This window comes from Amphiprion ocellaris, chromosome 11 (assembly GCF_022539595.1).
Source record: "Amphiprion ocellaris isolate individual 3 ecotype Okinawa chromosome 11, ASM2253959v1, whole genome shotgun sequence".
NCBI classification, from domain to species: Eukaryota; Metazoa; Chordata; class Actinopteri; family Pomacentridae; genus Amphiprion; species Amphiprion ocellaris.
The window spans coordinates 22875510-22898198 of NC_072776.1; the positions used below are offsets into that span (position 1 = coordinate 22875510).

The 22689-nt window shown below is 37.9% G+C and overlaps 1 protein-coding gene across 2 annotated transcripts in view; it reads right to left on the reverse strand.

Moving 5' to 3' along the window:
* The window catches only part of LOC111575549 (inactive dipeptidyl peptidase 10), a 259847-nt gene that overhangs the window by 5158 nt on the left and 232000 nt on the right, over positions 1-22689 (reverse strand). For both annotated transcript variants that reach the window (XM_055015293.1, XM_055015294.1), the window contains exons 9-23: positions 22144-22298; positions 19065-19162; positions 18060-18183; positions 14689-14727; positions 12578-12685; positions 10959-11050; positions 10648-10695; positions 9882-10003; positions 7683-7727; positions 4976-5074; positions 4818-4887; positions 3837-4031; positions 2815-2869; positions 1950-2049; positions 411-469 (exon numbers count right to left, since the gene is read on the reverse strand). In XM_055015293.1, the coding sequence (XP_054871268.1) occupies positions 411-469; positions 1950-2049; positions 2815-2869; positions 3837-4031; positions 4818-4887; positions 4976-5074; positions 7683-7727; positions 9882-10003; positions 10648-10695; positions 10959-11050; positions 12578-12685; positions 14689-14727; positions 18060-18183; positions 19065-19162; positions 22144-22298 (1409 nt within the window). The remainder of the gene's footprint in view (positions 1-410; positions 470-1949; positions 2050-2814; positions 2870-3836; positions 4032-4817; positions 4888-4975; positions 5075-7682; positions 7728-9881; positions 10004-10647; positions 10696-10958; positions 11051-12577; positions 12686-14688; positions 14728-18059; positions 18184-19064; positions 19163-22143; positions 22299-22689) is intronic.

The following is a 22689-nucleotide window of genomic DNA, read 5'->3' on the forward strand; positions in this document are numbered from 1 at the left end:
ACAATGAATACTATACTATCCCATTTCAGATTTGTTGTAGGTTGTTTACAATGTGCTTGCACAAAACAGTTTTGTTCTTCCCCACCGCTTCTTTCTTATCACAGTGGAAAAAAACACCTCTGATAGCTAAACATCAACAGGCCTGAGAGAGCCAGGTAACCCTTTTGCAGTGGCTTATAACAAACCTCCGGCATGTGATCTGACACATCGGTGCACACAGTAACCAAAGAGATGAGAGACAAAATCCTACAGAGCATGAAAAAAACACAAGAAAAAGCCAAGCATCGCTGCCTCTGACTTTGATAGCAGCGGCATTCTGTAACTGTGGGAGCTTAACTGTAGGTGTGTCAGTGATGTTACACTTTCAAAGATCAACGGCAAACAAGTGCGGGGAGGCAGTAAACACGCACCTGATATCTGCTGTCATCCCGTAATGGCATGCCAAGGTATCGCTCAGAGAACGCTGATGCTGTGCAAATGAGAAGCGATACATTGTTAACAGTGCCACTAGTAGACAGTGCTTCAGCTGCAGCTAAGTACCTGAACAAAGTGGACTTCCTGTCATCCTGAGCCCAAATGAAATACTTTCAGTGAGCAGGAAATAACACCTTGTGTAGGTGCACGAGTCCTCAGTGCCCCCTCACAATTGTGGAGGATGTTCTTTATACAGGTTTACAGGTAAAAGACTGATTCTCTTCACATTCTGTCCTTTCTGTTACACCTAAACAGATTCTTTGGTTGAAGACCAAACTTCAAGAAAAGCAGTATCTTTAGTTATAGTCCGCCTCCACATAAAACAATCTTTGACTTATGCTTGCCTTGTCAGTTGGGCAATATCAAGGATATACACTGCCCATCCAAAAGAAAGTTGCACACTCTAATGTGTCATTGGACCACCTTTAGCTCTGAGAATGACACACATTTGCCATGGCATTGTTTTGATAAGCTTCTGCAAAGTCATTGCATTTATTTCTGTCCAGAGTTGCATTAATTTTCTACCAAGATCTTATATTGATGATGGGAGAGTTGGATTGCTACATCTCAAAGGTTCTCAATGGGGCTGAGGTCTGGACTCTGTGGAGACCAATCCATGTGTGAAAATGATGTCTCATGTTCCCTGATCCACTGATCCACAATGTCAGATCCATGAATCCTGGCATCTTGGAACATACCTATGCCATCAGGGAAGACAAATTCTACGGATGGAAAGACCTTCAGTAAATTCAGGTAGTCAGCTGACCTCATTCTTTGGGAACATATTGTTGCTGAACCTGTCCGCCCCCACATCATAACCCTAACCCCCGCAGGCTTGTAGGCACTAGGCATGATGAGTGCCTCACTTCATCCGTCTCTCGTCTTACCCTGATGCACCCATCACTTTGGAACAGAACTCATCAGATCACATGACCTTCTTCCATTGCTCCAGAGTCCAATCTTTATGCTCCCTAGCCTCACTGATCAGTGGTTTTCTTAGAGCTACACAGCTGTTTAGTCCCAATCATTTGAGTTCCCTTCACATTGTGTGTTTGGAAATGTTCTTTCTTTCACTATTAAACATAGCCGTGAGTTCTACTGTTGATTTCTTACGATTATCTAGAAGTTTGTTCCAACCACATCTCCTTGGTTGTTTTCTTTCCTGGATGCAGGCCAATAATTTGACCCTTCTGAAACAGATTAACATCCTTTCCATAACCACAGGATATGTCTTTCGGCATGGTCGTTGAAGAAATGAGAAGCTTCTCACTGTATCAGCTAGAGTTAAATAAGTTCTTGCAGCTGAAACATATTCACCACTGCAGTAATTATCCAATGAAAGGCTCTTACCTATTTGTGTAGTTAAATCCAAGTGGTGACTTTTCCTTTTGAACAGGCAGTGTATATTTTTGTGATTTACAATCCAAATGTAAAGTCAGCTTGGTGAGGACTTGTCAGAGAGATTTTATACTCACCGTAGAGCTTCCAGTCCGTCACTGGTGACATTGCACTTGCACATTTAAACAGGCTGTCAGTAGACTTGAGCATCATTAATGTTATGTAGGCTCCGTAACCCTGATCAAGCAAACAGAAACAAATAATTAGCTCAAATTCATTCATTTAACAAATGTAAACGTGACCTTAAATGTAATCACTACAGTTTTTCAGTACACATTTAACCAAAGAGGGTCTTGGCACTTGACCATCTTAACTCTGAGGAGTTTCTGGGTGTATTTTGCTCCTGTTGCATTTTTAATTACTGTGTGCTCATTTTTCATTTCAATGTTAAGCCCTGCATCTCTACGGAAACAGCAAAACTCGTAGGCTGGGAGTAGACTAAACTCAAAAATGTCTTCTATGCAGTGTAATAATATGTTATCATCATTCATAAAAATGAACAAAAATCAAAAATTTAATTTCTTTTCTATTTTTTAATATTTGAAAAAGAAAAAAAGAAATAGTATCAACAGGTACAGCATTTTTTCAAGTGCCCCCAGGTGTTACTACAGATACTTTACTATTTACATCTTTAATTTCAATCATATCTGCTCTGTGTAAACACACGGCAACATTTTGCAATTTTCAGCTGAAATTTTTGCTTTGGATAAAACCACACATCACACACGTTTAGTACAGAACTGTCAAGTTAGAAATCCAACAATTCTTTCTGTTTCCACAGTTTCTTACTCTGGCAATGATGTAGGTTTGGTGATTTTTTTTTTTTTTTAAAAAAAGCACAACTAGACAGTGGGTTATGGGGTTCAGTTACACGTGTGTAATATGTCATTATAACACGAGTTCTTAGACTGGGGATTGACATGATCAAAAACATAGGCTCACCTTTCCAAACACTGCTATCCTCGTCCGATCAATATATGGAAATTTTATCATGTATCTGGGAAAAACATACACATGAGCATGGTTTAAAAAACTTTCAGAACACTTAAAAGTCAACAGCAAAACAGGGTGTACTAGTCACCATTGTTTAACATGTCTGTTACTACTGCATTGCATTGTGGGACATTTATACTGGCATCAGGGAGAAAACTTATAATAAGGGAATCTAGTGCCACATTAGATTCCAATATTTTCTGAGACAACAGCTCAGAAGAAAGCAGGACCTAAAACATTTAAATCCTGAAATCTTCTTTGGTTTTATTTTACATATTGCTTGAAACATACACTACCATTCAAAAGTTTGGGGTCAATGTCCTTATTTTTGAAAGAAAATCATTTTTTTTCAATAAAGATGACATAAAATTCATCAGAAATACAGTCTAGACGTTGTTAATGTGGTAAATGACTATTTTAACTAGAAATGGCGGATTTTTAATGCAATATCTCCATAGGGGTACAGAGGAACATTCCCAGAAACCATCACTCCTGTGTTCTAATGCTACATTGTGTTAGCTAATGGTGTTGAAGGGCTAATTGATGATTAGAAAACCCTTATGCAATTACATTAGCACATTAAAAAAAGGGTGAGTTTTCATGGAAAACATGAAATTGCCTTGGTGACCCCAAACTTTTGAACATTAGTGTATGTATAAATATTGTTCTACCTGACCAATAGTGTGCTATAGTCACGTGGGTTTTTAGTCAATTACTCTCAAGCGAAATTATGAAACATCCAATAATTTTAGAAATGATTTGTTTTTAAAGTGGATTTTTTTTAAATGATTTTGTTTTTTAATTTTATTTTTTACATTTTTTTTACATGCTAGATATAGAGTGCATATATATAATTAGATATAAAAAGAGAATGGTATTGTCCTATAAGCCTCATCCAGATATTTACACATGCTAATGAGGATTTCAATAAATCTGTTAGCTCAAAGCACATGTCAGTGTGACAAACATACTCTACTGCTGCAATCTGGTCCTGGACATCAACAGTTCCCAGTCTCTGGTGAATCTCGTGCAAGATTCTCTGACCCTGGAAGCCGCTGCCCCGGCCGTCCAGACGAGCCACTATGACGCTGTCAGAACTGACCAGGACAGATTCCCAGCTGAGAGCAAAACGATCACTCACAGTCTGACCACCAGGAGCGCCATCACTGAATAGAGGACAGACATTTAGTTAAGCTCAGATTTCCTGATTTGGAAATAAAACTCACTAACAAGCATGAGAGATCCATCAAAATTACTTTAGAAAACTAGAAAAAGTTCCGTATATTTGTTTAATTTTGAAGGGTCACTTTGCTTGGAACTTCTGTTGGTTGTGGATTAATACACAGTTGGTGCTCTAGTGAGGAGCAGGACAGCGTGTTCAGGGTTGATTCACAATGATGGACAGTGTGTGTCCGTTGTAATAAAGCAACATGTCAGCCAGCACAACAGTGTGGCTCACTGATTTGATTCTAGTAGGTTTTGGACAACAATGGAGCTCTGTGGCACAATGGAAAAAGATACATCAGGCTTTGGATACACACACAGCACTTGTTAGCAGGATCATTGTTGGTTCAAATATTGAATATCCTCAGCTTTGTCAGCCTGGCATGTAAACATTTCTTCCTTTCAGTGCTGATTTTTTTTTTTTTCACTGCTTGAATATTCGAATGGATGTGAAGAAGAGTCAATCACAGGGCGCCACAGAGGTGAACTATGATTGACTTCGCATTTACTCTGGATGCAAATTTCTCTACCGTCAGGGTTTGATTACAACTAGGCCCTCATACATTAAACATGCACGCAATTTTTGTCTCAGTACTTAATGATAATAATAAAAAATATATATATGCAAGCATAGGCTAGAGATTACATGGGATTTTGAATTTTACATCAGAAGACAACCATATAATTTATCAGTAGACATGCTCTGCACAGGCACAAATAGTACATACACCAGCAATAGGAGTCCATAGTGACGGGAATCAGAGAAGTCTGGTGGGTAGGAGATCTTCAAAGGTAAATCTGTAAAAAGAAGTAAAATGAAAGTATCTGTACAACAATTCATCTGTTATCCACAGTAACACTACAGGAACCAACACTTTATTCTCACCAAAATGTTCCATTGCAACAGTTCTGAAGTCAGTCAGCTGGATCCTTTTGAACTTCAAGGCTGCCTTCAGCAAAGAGTTGTTCTCAAGGATGTAGTAATCTGTAAAAATGAGGGCAATGTGTTTAAAGGATGAAAGAGTCTCAGAATTGCTGTCAATAATCTGAGTGCGGCCGCATACAAATAACCCATAATAACACAAAGAATTGTCTTTCCAGCCAGTAACATAATGAGATGAGATGGAAAGTGCAGGTAAGACGGAGAAGATCCGAGTCGTGTGGATCGTTTCTGAAATAGTCCCATTTTGTGGTCAATTTAAAGAGATTGGGGAGCTGAATTCATTTCTGGATTTCATCTTTTCTGCTCTGAAAAGAACTTGGACAGTTCTAAATTACAATAAAAATGTACATGTTTTCAGCCTTAGAATTGAAAAAAGATGGATTCATAAAATACCTCACGGTAAAAAGAAAAATCCAAAAAGCTGAATACAGTTTGGGATTTGGGAAAGGGAACAAAGAAATTTGATGCCGACCTCAATTCTGGCAATAATAATTTGGTCATTGGTCCTAATGTCAAACTTGGATGAGCACAAAAAATACAATCAAAAGGTTCCCTTTCTGGAAAGCATTTTACACACAACAGCGTGCTCCTTTTGGCCTCCAAAACAGGAGCCCTGCTATTTTCTCCACACGTAATAAACAATGACTCTCTGATTTGGCCATTTTTCCATTCTAGCCATCTGAGAAGCAGCTAAATGAAATGGAATTCATCCAGCATTTCTAATGGAAAACCCAAAATCAATAGACATCTCATTATGAAACCGCCAGGGGCCTTGAGTTCCCAGCTGTGGATGGAGGGCCTGTCCAAATAACCCTGGGCAAATTGCTTGCTTTTCTGCAGCACAGCTGTTAAACTTTTTGAGGAGGAAAAAAAAAACATAGACATACAGTCACGGATAACAAGAAAAAGCATGTGTGTGTTGAGAGTTAATGCTGCAGTGCGTGTATGGCATGTGTGTCTTCATTCATGCCTTCAGGGAACAAAGACAGGAAAAATGGGCTGAAAGAAGAAATCTGGATTTGTGCTAACCAGTGTCAACTCACATCATACTGTGTCAGGCACTCTTTTAACACTGCTAGCTCAGATAAAAGAACAGTTTCAAAACGAAAAACTCATCAGCTGCTAATTAAGTTTTACACTGACTATATTTCAATAGACTCAGACTTTAGCCTTGGCCCTAATCAAAGCACAGATTACAATCAACAGTGTGAGAGTCACAGAAAGGTAAAAAAGAAAGGGTTCATGTGACAAGATTTAGAGAACATTCATCTCCAGCAGGGTGGAACATTTCCATGGCCTTCTCTAGTCCTTCAGGCAGTGTTAATGTTTTTTACCAGTGACAGCTGACTTTACAAAAGAAAGGAAGACAAACACTGAATACAAAATAACCTTTAAAGATCAAAAAACACAAGACAAAAAATTATGTGAAAGATGGAAAAACAGTTGAAATCTTTAATACCAAATCTTGATGATGAATGCATCTTCATGATCAAATTAAAGTCTTGACCATCCATTCATTAGGTAATGTTAACACATCTCAAAAAATGTGAACATTGTGGAAAAAAGTATTTAATAAAGTGAAAATTACATATATTATATAACCTTTTTTGTTCATATGTTTATAATTAAAGAAGAAAATCTTAAATTATTGCAATATTTTAGTTCAATTCAATGTAAAGAAGTTGAAGATTTCTGTATTCAAATCCTTTTGTTAAATATTGTAGTATTTTAAGGTACTGGATTTCTGATTTTCATTTGCTATAAAACATAATCATCAAAATTAAAACAAAAAAAGATACTTAAAATATTTCACTTCACATTTAATAAATACAGAACATATGAAAGTGTACCTTTTTGCATTAAATTGCAAAAATTTTAACTTTTCATTGTTTAAGATGCACTAGTCTGGTGCTAAGTCTTTGATGAAGGCTAACTTGGTTCATTTTCCTTGCTGCATTTTTATGTATTTACTTTCTCTTGAGGAAAACTTTGACTGCCTATATTTTGCCCCATTAGGAGTCATAAAAGAACATTGTTGTGTTTCAATCCTAAACGTGTCTTGCTATTTTCTGTTAGGTTCCCCTAATAGGAGAACTGTCTGAACTGCATACATTTGTCATTAATTGTTTTAGAAATGGGTAGTTTCAACAAGATGAGAAGCACTTATTGATGATGAGGCTTGTGAAGTGTCATCTTTAGCATAGGGTAACCTATTCCCTGTGTGTGAGAAAGCTTCATTCATAAAAAAATACGCTACCAGACACCTTCTGGGCCTCTCTTGCGATCAGTGACATCTGATGCTATGCTACCTTCAGAAGGTTGGACCAGTTCTTCTGTACAGCCCCACGCATTGCAAAATCCTTCTTTGTATATGTACAGTTCAATATCATCCATCATGATCATTCTTATATTGGTTAAATATTTTATTAATACATTTTATTCATGATATTAAAACCCTAGAAATATTCAAGTTAAGGCAGTGTCTAATATGATCAGTTACACAGCTGGAAAGGATGCAACAAGACTGTGGTTCTTGAGGAGAAGCCCATTTGGTTTGAAATATTTCTTTTATTTCTGTTTCTTTTTTTAGTTTTTTTCCACAGTTCTTTGAGTTACCTCTTAGATGCAAAGTTAAGATAAATAAACGTACTTGAATTATTGAGGCTGTGTAGGATCACAGTAGGAGCTCCAGGACCTACAAGGGAAAAAAAGAAGCTTGTAAGTCATTTTAGCAATATATTCTGTTCCTCTGTAATTATGTGTGTTATGCTTAGATAGTAAAGGACCATTTTCCAAATGAAGACCTCTTCAAACTAAAATGATAACACAACATTACAAATGGTGTTATGCATACAGCGTTACCTCTGTAAAGGTGCTACACAGACAGTCCAATGCAGGCAGCTGTCTTGTTGTGTTCGATTTTGCGTTTCACCTCCCCTACCTTACCTGAATCAATTAGGGGTTAAAGGTCCCTCACACTGCCTCCCTAATAGCCTCAGACTGTCAAATTAAGTCAGTTCTTTTCAATGTCCTTCTGCAAAATACTTAGTCAGAGGTTAATAGGATGGCAGGTTTGCTCAATAGCTCAGCTGCAGCTGAAATATTCCCTCAGCAGCTGCAAAATTCTATTATGCACCACAATATTCCTCCAACTCTCCTTTCTTTGAACTACAACACAGACTGTAGCCCTTACTTTATTTCCTTTCTTGAACTTATCTGTTGGCAGGCTCTATTAGCTCTGACCTTTGCATTCTGCGTCACACAGAAAAACGATTTCATTGTGTGAATCTACCTGCTTGAAAACAGTAAGCCAATCACAAGCGTTTTATGAGTGGATTTAAAAGGCTTGTGCTGCTCTTGATGAAAGCATATGTCAGGACAAGCTTGTCAGGATTATGTGAACTTGGCCCTCTGAAGACAACAAGCCTTCTCCATTATTTTTATTGCTTTTGGGAAAGGGAACAGCGTTATTGTCCAATGAATCTTCACACCAATGCCCAAACGCATCTGAGCATGAAGCACTTTCATCTGCTCAATATAAATTGAAACCACAAACAACATAAGTTACCCTCTATTAAATAATGTACTTGTTCCCCAATAATAAAACCTAAAAGTAATTATACACAATAGAGTGGCTAATTGTTTCATTTTATGACTCTCATTTGGAACTTAAGAGAGATTCATTTCAATCGGAATAGTTGGAGGGTGACAGAATACAATGTCAAACCCTTGCATGTGGCACATTACTAAATGAATGCTGAGTAAATTAGGAACATAAAACACAGTATGATCCCTTGTTCCAAATGGATGTTTACCTGTTGCCATTTGCTGTTGTGTTGTCATAAACTGGACAGATAATTATCATTCACTCAAAGGGAAAAGTTACCAACAAGCACTCCAGTCTATTTGGACGATCACATTGTTTTGCCTACATTTAAGGCAAATTGCAACAGCCTTGAGGTGTAAATTCATGACGGAATCCTAAGATTTGATGTTCAGGGTCACTGAAAAATCCCATTAACAGCAGTTTTGCAGAGTTTTACAAACCATAACTGCACAAACATTGATCTAAGTGACTGAAATGAATTCTCTGGTTAAAGGTAACTACTGTTGTCTTGATAAGATACTTTTCCCATATATTGTTAAAATATTTTTATGACTTTTACACTCTGATAAACACAGTTAAGCCACAAATTATTCATGTCAAATTTTGATTGGTTGATTTTTATTTGACCTCGAGAACTACGACATTTCCTGCAATATATAGTGTATTAGAATACTTCACCACATCATCATCAATGTCTCTAACACAGTGTCCTACTGCTGGTTGTCACATGCTAATGTCATCTCCAACCAAATCAAAAACACATTAGAATTTGGCATGACTATGAATAATTGTGGGCTCAACTGTAAAATTGCAAAAAAAAAAAAAAACAGCTTTAGTTTGCTGGTTGTAGAGAAGGTGCATGGGTTGGAGGTCTGTGCTTGGTCAGCTGAGAAAAAAAAAATCTCAACCTCTAAAAAAGTAAGGGTGCAGTCGAATGTATTCATTTCTCCCTGATCAAACAGCTTGGATAAAGATGGTGTGGGTGGAAGCAGACTGTTATCTGAGGTTGTATAGCAGGTGGTATCATGCACCAAATTGCTGTACTTTTCTAAAATGCACCCACTTGTGAACCACAGTGTCAAATCCCTGAACAATTTTATCATATTATTCTCATAATTATACCCCACTCATTTGGAAATATGTCACATTATGGAGGCCAACAACACTGTGACTGCCATTTGACTGGGAATTTAACAGCAGGGACACCGGAAGAGCCTCAAAGTGGAATGTTTGATGGTTTACCTTTACAGTGGAGGATAATGTGCTGGTTTGTGGGGCTGATGTCAGCGTCGAAGTATAGACAGTGAGCTTTATTTAGCTCACATGTCAGACACCTTCGTGGAAACAGACCCACAGTTTTCACACTGAGAGGAAATCATAAAAAAAAATTGGATATTCAGTAAATGCGAAGAAACATTTTTAAAAAGCTAAAGTAATGCTGGCATTGTCCTCTAATTAAGGCTTAAAAAGCCCCTGAAGAGCCCAAAATTAATAAATCCTATCAAACTAAAAAGCATCATAGTTTGATACTCCTCTATCGTGTCACCAAGGAGGAGAAGATTTTAGAGATCAAACAGTTAACAAGTAATCGAGGAAGTATTTCACAGATCAATAATGAAAATACCATCCACTGGCTGAAAATCAAGCTGTATATTGTTTTTGAATAATCTTTGCTGGCAAAGCAAATGCAACAATATGGTTGTGTTACTGGCAGAGAGAAATAAGATATATCACACTAGGATTACACTGACAATACCTGTTTGTAGCATAAATTCATTTATTCATGCATAGATTTTTAGTTCTTGGTATTGTTTCAAAGATAAAATAATAGCAGTGTTTTCCTTTCATGCAGGAGTATTTACTATTAATGGAATGGTTGCTTTCCAAAACTCCTACATTAAGGTTACAGTGTCAATCCTAGTATCTTAATAGGGGTCTCATGAAATCTTCTGACAACAATTAAAGAAAAACTTGGAAGCATTATTTGGACAATGATAATAGCATAAACCTGAAAAGTTGCCGTCTCCGTGGTGAACCCTCTGTGCTGAGAAAATAACTGTCAAAAGGAAATTAAAGGCAGTTAGTGTGTGTAACAGAAATGCAAAATTAATACAAAAAATGGAAAAAAAAAACACTGAGTCCTCTTATCTTGGTTTCTATGTTGACTTAAACTGATACATTTCAATACCAAACACACATTCCTGTTTGGAATATCCAAAGTGAATTAATGATTCAAATCAGTGTTCAGTGTGTCATATGTAACTCCTTTAGGTCTTGACTATTTGTTGTTTTTTTTAGAAAATGTGCAGTTAAACTCACAGGTTGTCGGTGTTCTCATCATAGGCAATGATCTTGGTCACCTCCCAGTTTCCTGACGTTAGATGTCGGACTTCATTCTGATCTGCTCTGAACTGAAAGAATCAAAAGAAGATGAGGATACAGAGGGTCATTTGTCTGAGCTTCATCAAATAATTCTTCTGATTCTGTGTACTCTGTTTGGAGTTCTGTGTTGCATATTTCAAAGTGTCCAGGAAAAACAACCTTACTGGCCAGTGGTCATGACATTTTTCTGTTAAAAGTAAATGCTGAAGCAATTTTTGTTTAAATTTTTAAGATTGTGGCTTATCGCTCATGAAAATCTGAAATCCTGTATCTCAAATTATTAGAGTATTTCAATAGTTCAACTTTCACTGAAATATTATTTAAGCAGTATAAACATCTTGGTTTAGTTCAGCACACATAACTACAATCATGGAGAAGAATATATGGTAAATGCTTTTTGGCTCCATCCTCCAAATAGCCATCATTCACAGATGTTACATTTGTGTTGTGAAATTAATAATTGTATTGTCACAGCCAGATACTCTCATTTTCTCATTACAGACTCTATCCAAATTGCTTCCTTATGACATTACTGATCAAATCCTGGGATTTCCAAAGGTCAGTTACAATTACACAGTATACTGAGTGTGAAGCCTGCTGTTTGGAAGGAGGATACTCTCTTGAAATCCACTTGTGTTTGATGGTGGTTTTGAACTCATTCAGTTAAGCTTTAAATTATTCATAGCCATTCCAAATGTTGATTTATAGTCAAGTTTTATTTGATCATTATTTTCTTTTTACTGGAAATGATATGAACAAGTCACAAAAGACATTCTGCTGAAGCATTTATTTTTTAATAGCATTGTGTTATTAAAATAAAAACCCTATTCAGGAGTGTCTCAACTAAAGGCAAGTTAATTAATTTATTAATTTGAGAGATTAAGGGATTAAGTCATTAAACATGATCTTGATCAACTGTTTTTCAACTGTCAGAATTATTCAGGAGGGTAATAGAGTCTGAATACAGACGGAAAATTAAGCAGTGTCATCACAGCAACCTTTAGCTAAACACATTCTGTGGAGATGTCCGTGGATTTCAGGGAGAGCACGCCTACAGTGGGCCTCATCACCATACTCAACAACACTGTGTCTACTGTGGAAACTTTCAGATTTCTGGGATACACTCTAAAGATCTACAATCAAAAAAAAAAAGGCCCAGCAGAGGATAAAGCCCAGCTTTCTCCAGCAGCTGCTGATCCAACTTCTACACCACAATAATCCAATGTGTTCTCTGCATTTCAATCACTGTCTGGTTTGGATCAGCCACCAGAAAGGTCAGGAAAAGGTCACAATGCTCAGTAGGGACTGCAGAGAAAATCACCAGAGCCGACCTGCTGTCCATCCAGTGCTTAAACATGTCCAGAGTAGGGAAATAGGCAGGTAACATCACTGCAGACCCATCACATCTGCTCCAACAGCATCAGGATCACCTTAGCTGTGGCATCTATATAACATCCATGTTTTAAACTTAGGGCTGTAGTTTAATTCCTGGTGTGTTAGTGTGATGAGACACTGCACTAACTTAAAGACAGCTTCACTATTATTTTTCCTTTCACCTGAGCAGTGAACATGGCGATGTGATGAAACTCTCCACGACCTCCTTGTTTGACTGGCACAGTGAGGAAGAATCTGTTGCCATCTTTGGAGAACACTGGTTCCTGGTTCTGTAGAAAGAAAAGAGGCATCAGTTCCACGGTGTGTATTACACAACTAGATCAAGTAACGTCTGCCTGTTCTGGACACTGAAAATCAAAATGTTTCTCCAACTCTGTCTGGTATTTATTCATTTATGAAAGAAGCTGTGAAGCACGCTGAAGTATCCTGTTCCCAGAGGCTAACATGGACAGTCAGTAGTATGAACAAAGGGGTAAAAACTTTGTGCAAATGGCCTCCACAGTCAAACCACTTTTTTCACCTGAAAATAGCACTCTACAATGATTTTATTTGAATATATGTCCATTTTGTTACTGTTGAGACTGTTGTGTGACTGTGTGAGTGAAGCCATTCTAGGAAGGAAATGTATAGTTAGTATGACCAGCAGGAAGAACAAAAACACCATTTATCTCTAACTGAAACTCTAAATGAGACAATGAGAAACATGTCTTCACAAGTGCAGCTCAACTGTACTGTCCTCTGCGACTCTGGAGCTTTCTTCCAATCCCCAAAAAACAACCCTGCTAAAGTGATGTCCTTAGAATTTTCTAAAACGGGGTTTAGGGAACTCAAATTTACAGTCGAAATCCTTTATTACAAATTGTGTTAGAGATCCTCTCTGATTAAAATCAAGATTTTTACCTTGTTAACAGGTCTGTGTGATGTGCACCTACCAGAAGTGATTGGGTATTGCGGTTCAGAAAAATAGCTTTTTGATCAATCTGCTTTCTTAGTTAAAGCTGTTGGGAGGTGGAGTTCCATCCCCACAAACATTAGAGATTCAGGAAGCTTTGCAGTGTTTAACACCAGCCTCAATGTTTGGCTGAATGTTGCTACTTTTGCTTAATTGACACACCTAAAAAAGTTTTACTACTGAAGCTGGCCAACAGAAAGTCATAGTTTGGGAAATGTCCTAATCTTTGGCTAAGTAACAACAAAAGAAATCATTAATAATCTCATGAGATTTGTTTGGTACAAATTTAAAGTGGTAAAACCAAATTGCTCACTATATATCTCAGTACCACAAACAAATTCTCCGTCAGATGGAGACCCAGAATGAGCCTTGAGCTTTTCCAAGGAAGTGCAGTAGATCTTGTTATCAGAGACCCTCTCTCTGCACTGACATGACCTCACAGTCAGTACATGAGCAACTTTCAGTTTACCACCTTAACAAAGACAAGCAGCTATGCATGCCAAGATTGTCAGTTGGTTAAAATACCCACTGCTCCAGCCAAACATGTATGGCTGCAGGGCTATATGATCAAATCCTGCCAGAAACTTTCCTCCTCTGCCTCCTCTAATGCTTAGGAAAATATTTGCGCTCAGAATAGACAGCATTCGCTCCTTTAGAAGAATTAAATACATCCAAGGTGAAGTGCTTCATTCACAACTCAGAGAAATAATAGATCTTATTATTTCACTAAATCAGAATGGAGTTGTTGTGTTTTGGCCTTGTTGGATTTTATTTGGTGCTGAGTTGCTGAATGCCCATGGCTCTTATGACACTACTACACAAGCACAAAGGATGCGGATCAGATATGGACATGCTACAGTGCAAATCACACTTTGCAGAAGTTCATCCTGACAAGAAAAGGTTAATGACATATTCTCTGTAAACTACAAACATAAATGTTGCTTTACATTTTTGTATGAGGTTTGTGTACTGAATGAAAGCCATAAAGGGCTGCCTTATTGATTTTCGACTTGTCATATAGACCCAGCTTACTTCAACGTGATGATGAAGTCAAAGGCCAAGCAGCAGGAAAGACTGCAGAAGAGAATGATTCAAGATTCCTTGCTGCTGCTCACCCTGTGTTTGCATCATTAGTCATTGTGTTTCTGGTATGAGTATAGCATAGTGTGTCCATAGAAATACGTAGAGATGAGTAAGAAGTTGTCCGCTCTGTCACATAATTGAAAGGGTATTGAGGCAGACCTGTCATCAAGTGGAATTACAACATGTGCTTTTCAAAATGATTGGTGGCCATGATACAAAGTATGGAAAGAACATTACCTGCTTGGAAAGCCAGAGCTCAGAGCTTTCTTCATGTCTCTGAAAAACATGTCAGAGCAAAGTGTCAGACTGTGTGTGAATTTAACCTTAGAGCATTTCTTTCTTGGTGCTGCCTGTGCCTCTATCTGGTACACCAAGGTTTCGAAACTGATAGAGCAGTATTGGACATGCAGTGTAATCACATTCATTCCCAAAATTCTTTTTTCTTTTATGTCAGCAAAACCTTTAAAAAAAAGTGTTACATTTCTCACTCTGTGAAAAACTTCTTTTAGGAATAGGACCTTCAGTGGCTCATTTTCCAGACAGAATCATGTGTGCATAATGGAATCCTTACTTTGTGTTTATTTTAACACGCCACTGGGGACACCATTTCCAGTCTGAGCCCCCATTTCAAACCAGTATGCATAAGCAGGAGCCGGAGTTTTGGCAGGGGGATTCTGGGCGCCGTGTCCAGGCCTAAGCTAAGCTGTCTCTTGGCTGGGAGGTGTGTTTGTTTGTGCAAATCACACCAAATCAGGAACCACAGAACTGGAGAGCGGCCTGCTGAGTCCCACAGTTCAACTGCAGGGTTAACACTGCTCCGTGAATATGGAGGGATTTTAATCTAGCAGATGTTCTGCGATTTCAGAAAGCTTTAATACAGCCAAATAATTAGCTTAACACAGTGGTATTCAAACTTTTTCTGTCCTCCAACACTTCAGAAACCTGACCACAGTCTTGTCCAACACAAACCAATTTGATTTTTATTCATCACTAGCTTAGCAACTGTTACTGGATACAGACCGTGTGGATTAATTTATGTAGGTTATACTCTTCGATTTCTGCACGTCAGTATGCATAAGGCAAAATAAGAGTCAAATTTGCCAAAAAAAAAACAAACAAAAAAAGACTTTTGAGGGTGGTGCAATCTTTGAGCCCTTTCAAAATTAAAAAAGTGCAAGTGTATGGAATGGATTAAAATGTGTGTCTATCTGCTTTAACATTAACTGGAAAATAGTGATTATGGTGTAGTAGCTGGTTATTAGTTTGTGGGCTTACAGTTTACATCACAAAAACACCCATATAAGATTGAAAAGCCTTCTGTGCTGGAGCCAGAATGCTAGAAAAGCACTTTAGGGTAGCTAAGGATTGCAGTTCTGTTCTGTTCTTTACGGTTGAAGAATTGCATCTGAGCCAAGCTTCAGTTAGATAGTGGTAAATTTGTCAATTTCAGCAGTTAGTCCTCTAATACTCTAATACTCTAAGCCATTTCTATTTGAAAACACAATAAGTTGATATATAAATGTAACCTGACTTTTTAAAGTATGGTCTTCATTTGAAAACATCCAGAACACCCTATGCAAGAATAAATTATACATTTGATAATAGTTGTATTTGTAATATTGTTCTTTAATGGAAAGGCTTACTAGAACCACCCTGCAACACACGCACCATGCTGCATCATGCTCACATATCCTGCATGTAGATGATCAGCTGGCGTGGATGTTGACTTTTTGCTGGTGTTAGTCTTAGTTTTCCGCATAGTTATGTGATATTGATTCATTGAAGTGCTGGACACTGATCTGATCTGTGAAATTAACAAAACTAACATATATACACACACACTGATCAGGCATAACATCATAACCACCTGCCTAATATTGTGTTGGTACCATTTTGATGCCAAAAACAGTCCTGACCCGTCGAGACATAGATTCCACTAGACCCCTGAAGGTGTGCTGTGGTATCAGGGACCAAGATGTTAGCAGCAGATCCTTTAAGTCTTGGAAATTGAGAGGTGAGGCCTCCATGGATTGGACTTGTTTGTCCAGCACATGACACAGATGCTGGACTGGATTGAGATCTGGGGAATTGGGAGGCCAAGTCAACACATTAAATTTGTTGTTGGGCTCCTCAAACCATTCCTGAATCATTTTTGCTTTGTGGCACAGCACATTATCCTGCTGAAAGAGGCCACAGCCATTAGCAAATACCGTTTCCATGAAACAGTGTACATGGTCTGCAACAATGCTTAGGTAGGTGGTACATTACAAGGTTTCCCAGTGGAACATTGCCCAAAGCATCACAGCAGTATCCACCAGCTTGCCTTCTTCCAGTAGTGTATCCTGGTGCCATGTGTTCCCCAGGTAAACAACGTACATGCACCTGGCCATTCACATGATGTAAAAGAAAACGTGATTTCTCAGACCAAGTCACCTTTTTCCATTGCTCTGTGGTCCAGTTCTGATGCTCATGTGTCCATTATCGGTGCTTTCGGCGATGCACAGAGATCAGCATGGACACACTGACTGGTCTACAGCTATGCACCCTCATACACAACAAACTGCGATGCACTGTGTATTCTGATACCTTTCTATCCGAACAAGCATTAACTTCTTCAGCAATTTGAGCAACAGTAACTCATCTGTTGGATCGGACCACACGGACCTGCCTTCACTCCCCATGTGGATCAATGAGCTTTGGCCACCCATGACCCTGTCGCTGGTTCACCAGTGTTCCTTCCTTGGACCACTTTTGGTAGATACTGACCACTGATGATCAGGAACACCCCACAAGAGCTGCAGTTTTGGAGATGCTCTAAGCTTGCCCATTTTTTCTGCTTTGAACACATCAACTTTGAGGAAAAAATGTTCAACTGGTGCCTAATATATCCAACCCACGAACAGGAGTCATCACGAAGAGTGTGTTATTCACTTCACCTGTCAGTGGTCAGAATGTTAAGCCTGATCAGTGTATATATATTTATTTATTTGTAAAACAGGTCTTTGATCATCACTAAAAAGTTACTAAGCTTTTAACCTTTAAACAATTCTGTCTGTATAGTGCAAAATATGTTTATCTGCAAAACTGGTGAAAATACTTTCAGTTTAACATGAATAAAGGACGCCACTGTTCGTGTTATTCTTATTTCGATCCTCTTCAACTTGCAGCAAAAAAGTAGACAGAAATTAATTAAAGAGGATAATTATTTAAGTGCTCCAGTTCAGGAAAACAAGTGCTGTGTTACCTTGGGAAGAAGATATAACACATGAACAGTAGCTCTGCTCGATCAAATAGTAACCTTAGAGAAAGCACCCCACTAAAATTTTTACAAACACTACTTAGCCTTACATGAAGTGAACGTGGAGCATTATGTAGTACAGAACAGCTAATAAAGTCGCCCTTTTGTATTTCGTAAGTCTGCAATAGATTTCCAGATCGGATGATACGGTGTCCATGTAAACAGTAAGCAAGAAGAAATCCTTTTAAAATTTTATGTTGCTTAACTACTCAAGGGTACATCTCTGTTTCCCTGTCCATCTCACTCTGTCACACACACACAAACACACACACACACACACAAACACACACACACAGACAGACAGACAGACCGTGACGCAGGCTCCGGTGGTGGTGTCACACACAGTCAAGATGGAGATGTTCTGTGCTCGGTTCATCCACCTCACAGAAGTCTTGGTCTTGCTGATCCACTTCACCATAGTCACATAATGTTCCCTATATATATATAAAAATAATAATAAAAAAATAAATCTTTTATACTGGTTATGTCAAGGCCCACAATTATCTGTACACTGGGAAAAATGAATTTCAAGATCCATTATAGTTATCATGCATGATACACATTTCTTAAAGGAAAATGTTGTAGTAGGGTTGCACCAAGTGAAAATTACATACAGCAGAAAGGAATAATTTGAAGGATGTAATTTGAATGAACATAGAACCAATTTTGCAAATAGTTCAATAACCGACAACTTCATTGTGATTGAGAGTAGAAAAAAATGTTCACAGTTGGTAATAGCGTTGCTTCTTGGTTCCTTTAGCTTTACTAAATTCCATTCATGTCAAGGCACTGGTTTTCTTTTGTAATTTCTCATTCACACAGTCCTTTCATTGTGGCACAAGAAATGTCACATGCAGCAGACTTTCAAGATTCTTTCTCAAATATCAAATTGAGTTTTGGCACACAATGATGCAAAATCTGTAAAGTGCAACTGCACAGCACAGTTGTAAAATAATAATAATAATAATAATAATAATAATAATAATAATAATAATAATAATAATAATAATAATAATAATAATAATAATAATAATAATAATAATAATAATAATAATTCAGCCTCACTACTTGCATTGTAAGATTAGTTGGTTAGTTTATCCTTGATTTTATTAGCTCTGCTAAATGAAAGAAGACAGTTACAGCAGCTGCAACACAAGGGCACAGCAAGATGCAGTGTTCACCATTTCCCAATTAAAAGTGTCAAGTGTCTAGTGAGGAAAAATGATCATCTAGAGCTGAAAAGGTCAAAAGCATCTCTTTAAGTGGCACAGCAGCTGATGCAAAAGTTTGACAGAGTAAATGCAACTCCTCTCACCGCAGCTTGAGTGTCTCTGGAGGCATGAGCTCCAGCGTGTGCGTTGGCCCATAAAGATTGACTACATAGAGCTTCACCACCGGGTTGGGTTGGCCAGCCTGTGTACAGAAACCAATAGTCCAGACTTTAGAAAGAAGCCTCACCTCACTGCAGCTGAAAATACTTTATGCAACACTATCCAACATGCAACTTATAAAGTGCTGCAAAATTAAGTGATTTGGGATGAATAATTCATTGAGAGCAGCCTTTTAAAAACCTTTTAATACACATACAGTTGGAAAATTATGCATGTGTTGTTATACAGGCACTGTTAGGAGGTTTGTCTGACATACTAAACAGGATACATAAAACTGCTGCTGATGATGAACAGGATACATAAAACTGCTGATAAAACATAAAGCATTGGGGAAACACTTCAATGAAGCAATTGTAAAATACAGGGCAAAGAAGAGGCATTTGCATTCAGTCAATGCCTTCAGCGGAAAATTGTCCTGCATACAGAAAAACACTATATCACTGTGAGATATGAGCACGATATAATTTTTAATTAATTCACAGCACCTCATTCTACAGCACTTTGATTTCCGGTGTTAGAGTAATGACATGCACGGGGACAGCCTACAGACAGATCTAAAAAGAGAGAACAGGCATTGCTTTCAGACAAAGATGCGCAAAGCTGCTGCAGCTAGCCATGTACTATTTAAAAACTGGGTTATGGAGTATATGATCACTATGCTCTGTTATATTTTGTTCAAGAGATGTTGCTGTCACAGGGAAAACTGATTCCCTGTATGCTTTACAGACCACTTGCTTTGCAGATTTCTAACTGCGCTGAAAGTTGAATATTGTGCCATTAACAATGCACTGTGAGGGAAATTAAGAAATTATACAGACCATAAAAGTATTATTACCACACTGTACAAATGCTTCATTACAAGTAAAAGCCCTACATTCAAAATGTTACCAGAGGAAAAGTTGTTTTGATAGTGGCCTTCAGCCCATCTGTATTTTGGTGTTTCTCGTCTTCCTTATGACACCCCATGGGGCTGACCAATCAAGCACAGTAATACCATGGTCAGCAAACCATTTGGTAGTAGTTTTGAGTTTGTGGATAGGTGCTAAGTCCTGCTGGACAAGGAAATCAGCATCTCCATAAAGCTTGTCAGCAGATGGAGGTATGAAGTGCTCTAAAATCTCCTGGTAGACGCTCTGTTGATGTTGGACTTAATAAAACATCGTGGACCAACACCAACAGATGACATGACACCTCAAATCATCACAGATTGGAAACTTCACACTAGACTTTAAACACCCTGAATTCTGTGCCTTTCCACTTTTCCTCCAGATTTAAGACCTTGAATTCAAAATGAAAAACAAAATTTATTTTCATTTGAAAACATGTCTTTGAACCACTGAGCAACAATCCAGTTCTCCTTAGCCCAGGTAAGATGCTTCTGTAGCTGTTTCTGGTGCAGGAATGTCTTGATATTAGGATTGTGATAGTTGTAGCTGTTTTCCTGAAGACATCTGGTGGCTCTTGATGCACTGACACCAGCCTCAGTCCTTATGAAGGACTCCCAAGTGCTTGAATTGACTTTTCTTATCCTTTCAAGGCACTTGACCATGGAGCCAAAACTAATGATTTTCTGACCGTTGATTGTCCATCCAACTCATCTGACCTGAACCACATAGAACCCCATATGGGATATTGTCAAGAGGAAGATGAGAAACACCCAACCCAAAAATACCGACGAGCTGAAGGATGCTATCAAGGCAACCTCGGCTTTAGTAACAACTCACCTCCATGTCCCACTGCACTAATACATTAATTCATGGTAAAGGAGCCCCAATGTACATTGAGTGTATAAATGAACACCCTTGTTGTACATTTCTGCATTGTATGAAATTGTACAGTAATAAATATTTTGTGGTCAAAAAATCTAAATCTGTAAACTAGTTACTAACCAAAGCTGTCAAATGAATAATGATAACTGGCTTTCCTGAAAGTCCATCAGCCATCAACAGTAAATACACTACTGTTCAAAAGTTTGGGGTCACTTAGAAATGTCCTTTTTTTTTTTTTTGAAAGAAAATTATTTTTTCAATTAAGATAACATTAAATTAATCTGAAATACAGTCTGGATATTGTTATTGTAGTAAATGACTATTCTAGCTGGAAACAGCTGATTTTGAATGGAAAATCTACATAGAGGTACAGAGGCCCATTTCCAGCAACCATCACTTCTGTGTTCTAATGCTACATTGTGTTAGCTAATGGTGTTGAAAGTCTAATTGATCATTAGAAAACCCTTGTGGAATTATGTTAGCACATGAATAAAAGTGTGAGTTTTCATGGAAAACCATGGAATTGTCTGGGTGACCCCAAACTTTTGAACAGTAGTGTACATGTACATATCTTCGAGTATCATGGATCATTTCTCACTATTCTAATAAGGAGCAGTCACATCGTGTTAGCAAAACAAAAGCTGTGATGTGTCAAATTGAACACATTTATAACAGTAAACTATTCTCTGATTAACCGTCAACAGTGAAATGTTATTCCCTATTGCTTAGTTTTGACTTTTTCTTTAATTAGAATTTTCAAGAGCAGCGTATCAGTTGTTTACTTTCTTTTACTTCAAATGCTGAAACAGCTTGGCTGACTTAGTCTAAAAAAAAAAACCCAACTTTTAAATAAAGATAAAATTCATGAATGAACACTTTGAATCTTAATTATTTAATCATTACAAAAAACAAAATGTTGACGTGACAGTCTGGGATTTGGGATAGCTGGGCTCTGTCCAGGCTACCTGAAAAACAGTTGTTATCTGTCAAGAAATAACAACTTAATTCTTAAACCCTAACTGTTTAGCATTTCTGTTTGTGTACAGATAAAGCAATAAAATATCACATATGAACTGTTATCTTAAGAGATTTTGGTTGATGCTTTCTGGGACTGGATTAATTAGCACTGAGCAGTAATCAAGCATGATATCAATCTCCTCATCTCATTATTGGGGAAAAAAAAGTCACATTTCCAGTGATATTATGGGATGAATGCCTACTAAATATTGGTTACCTTGGGGTAGGGGTACTGCTTTCCTTTCGGGTATGTCATTCCAGTGAAGCGAGGTAAAGCCATGTTGGGCACCAGAGTGTCATTGAGAACCAGGAAGGCCAGCCTCTCTCCATCAGGAGACCACCAGTGAGCCACATGGGTATGAAGGATCTCCTCTGTTTGGAAAAAGATAGATTTTTTTAAATTAATCTCTTCACTGAAATTAGTCTTTTTTTTTAAATGCAAGAATTTTACCATCTTACTAGTCAAAATTACACAGCATAGGATCCCAGTCAATCCTCTCATTTTCTGCCATATTTTTTAACCATTCTTTCTCACTCTCCATTTAAATATTTTCACAAAAATCTCACATTTTCTCACAAACGAGTTTTAACTGCAGGCAAAACCACTGAACCAATGTACTACAAGGCCCTCTGGTAAAGCAGGTGGCAGTATACATCTAGTGACAACCAATCAAGTAGCAGAAGAAGACGAAGGAAAAGATGAGGAAGAAGTACAAGGATTCAAGTATGTAAGCTGAGGAACGTAAGGATGGAGTATCAGCCA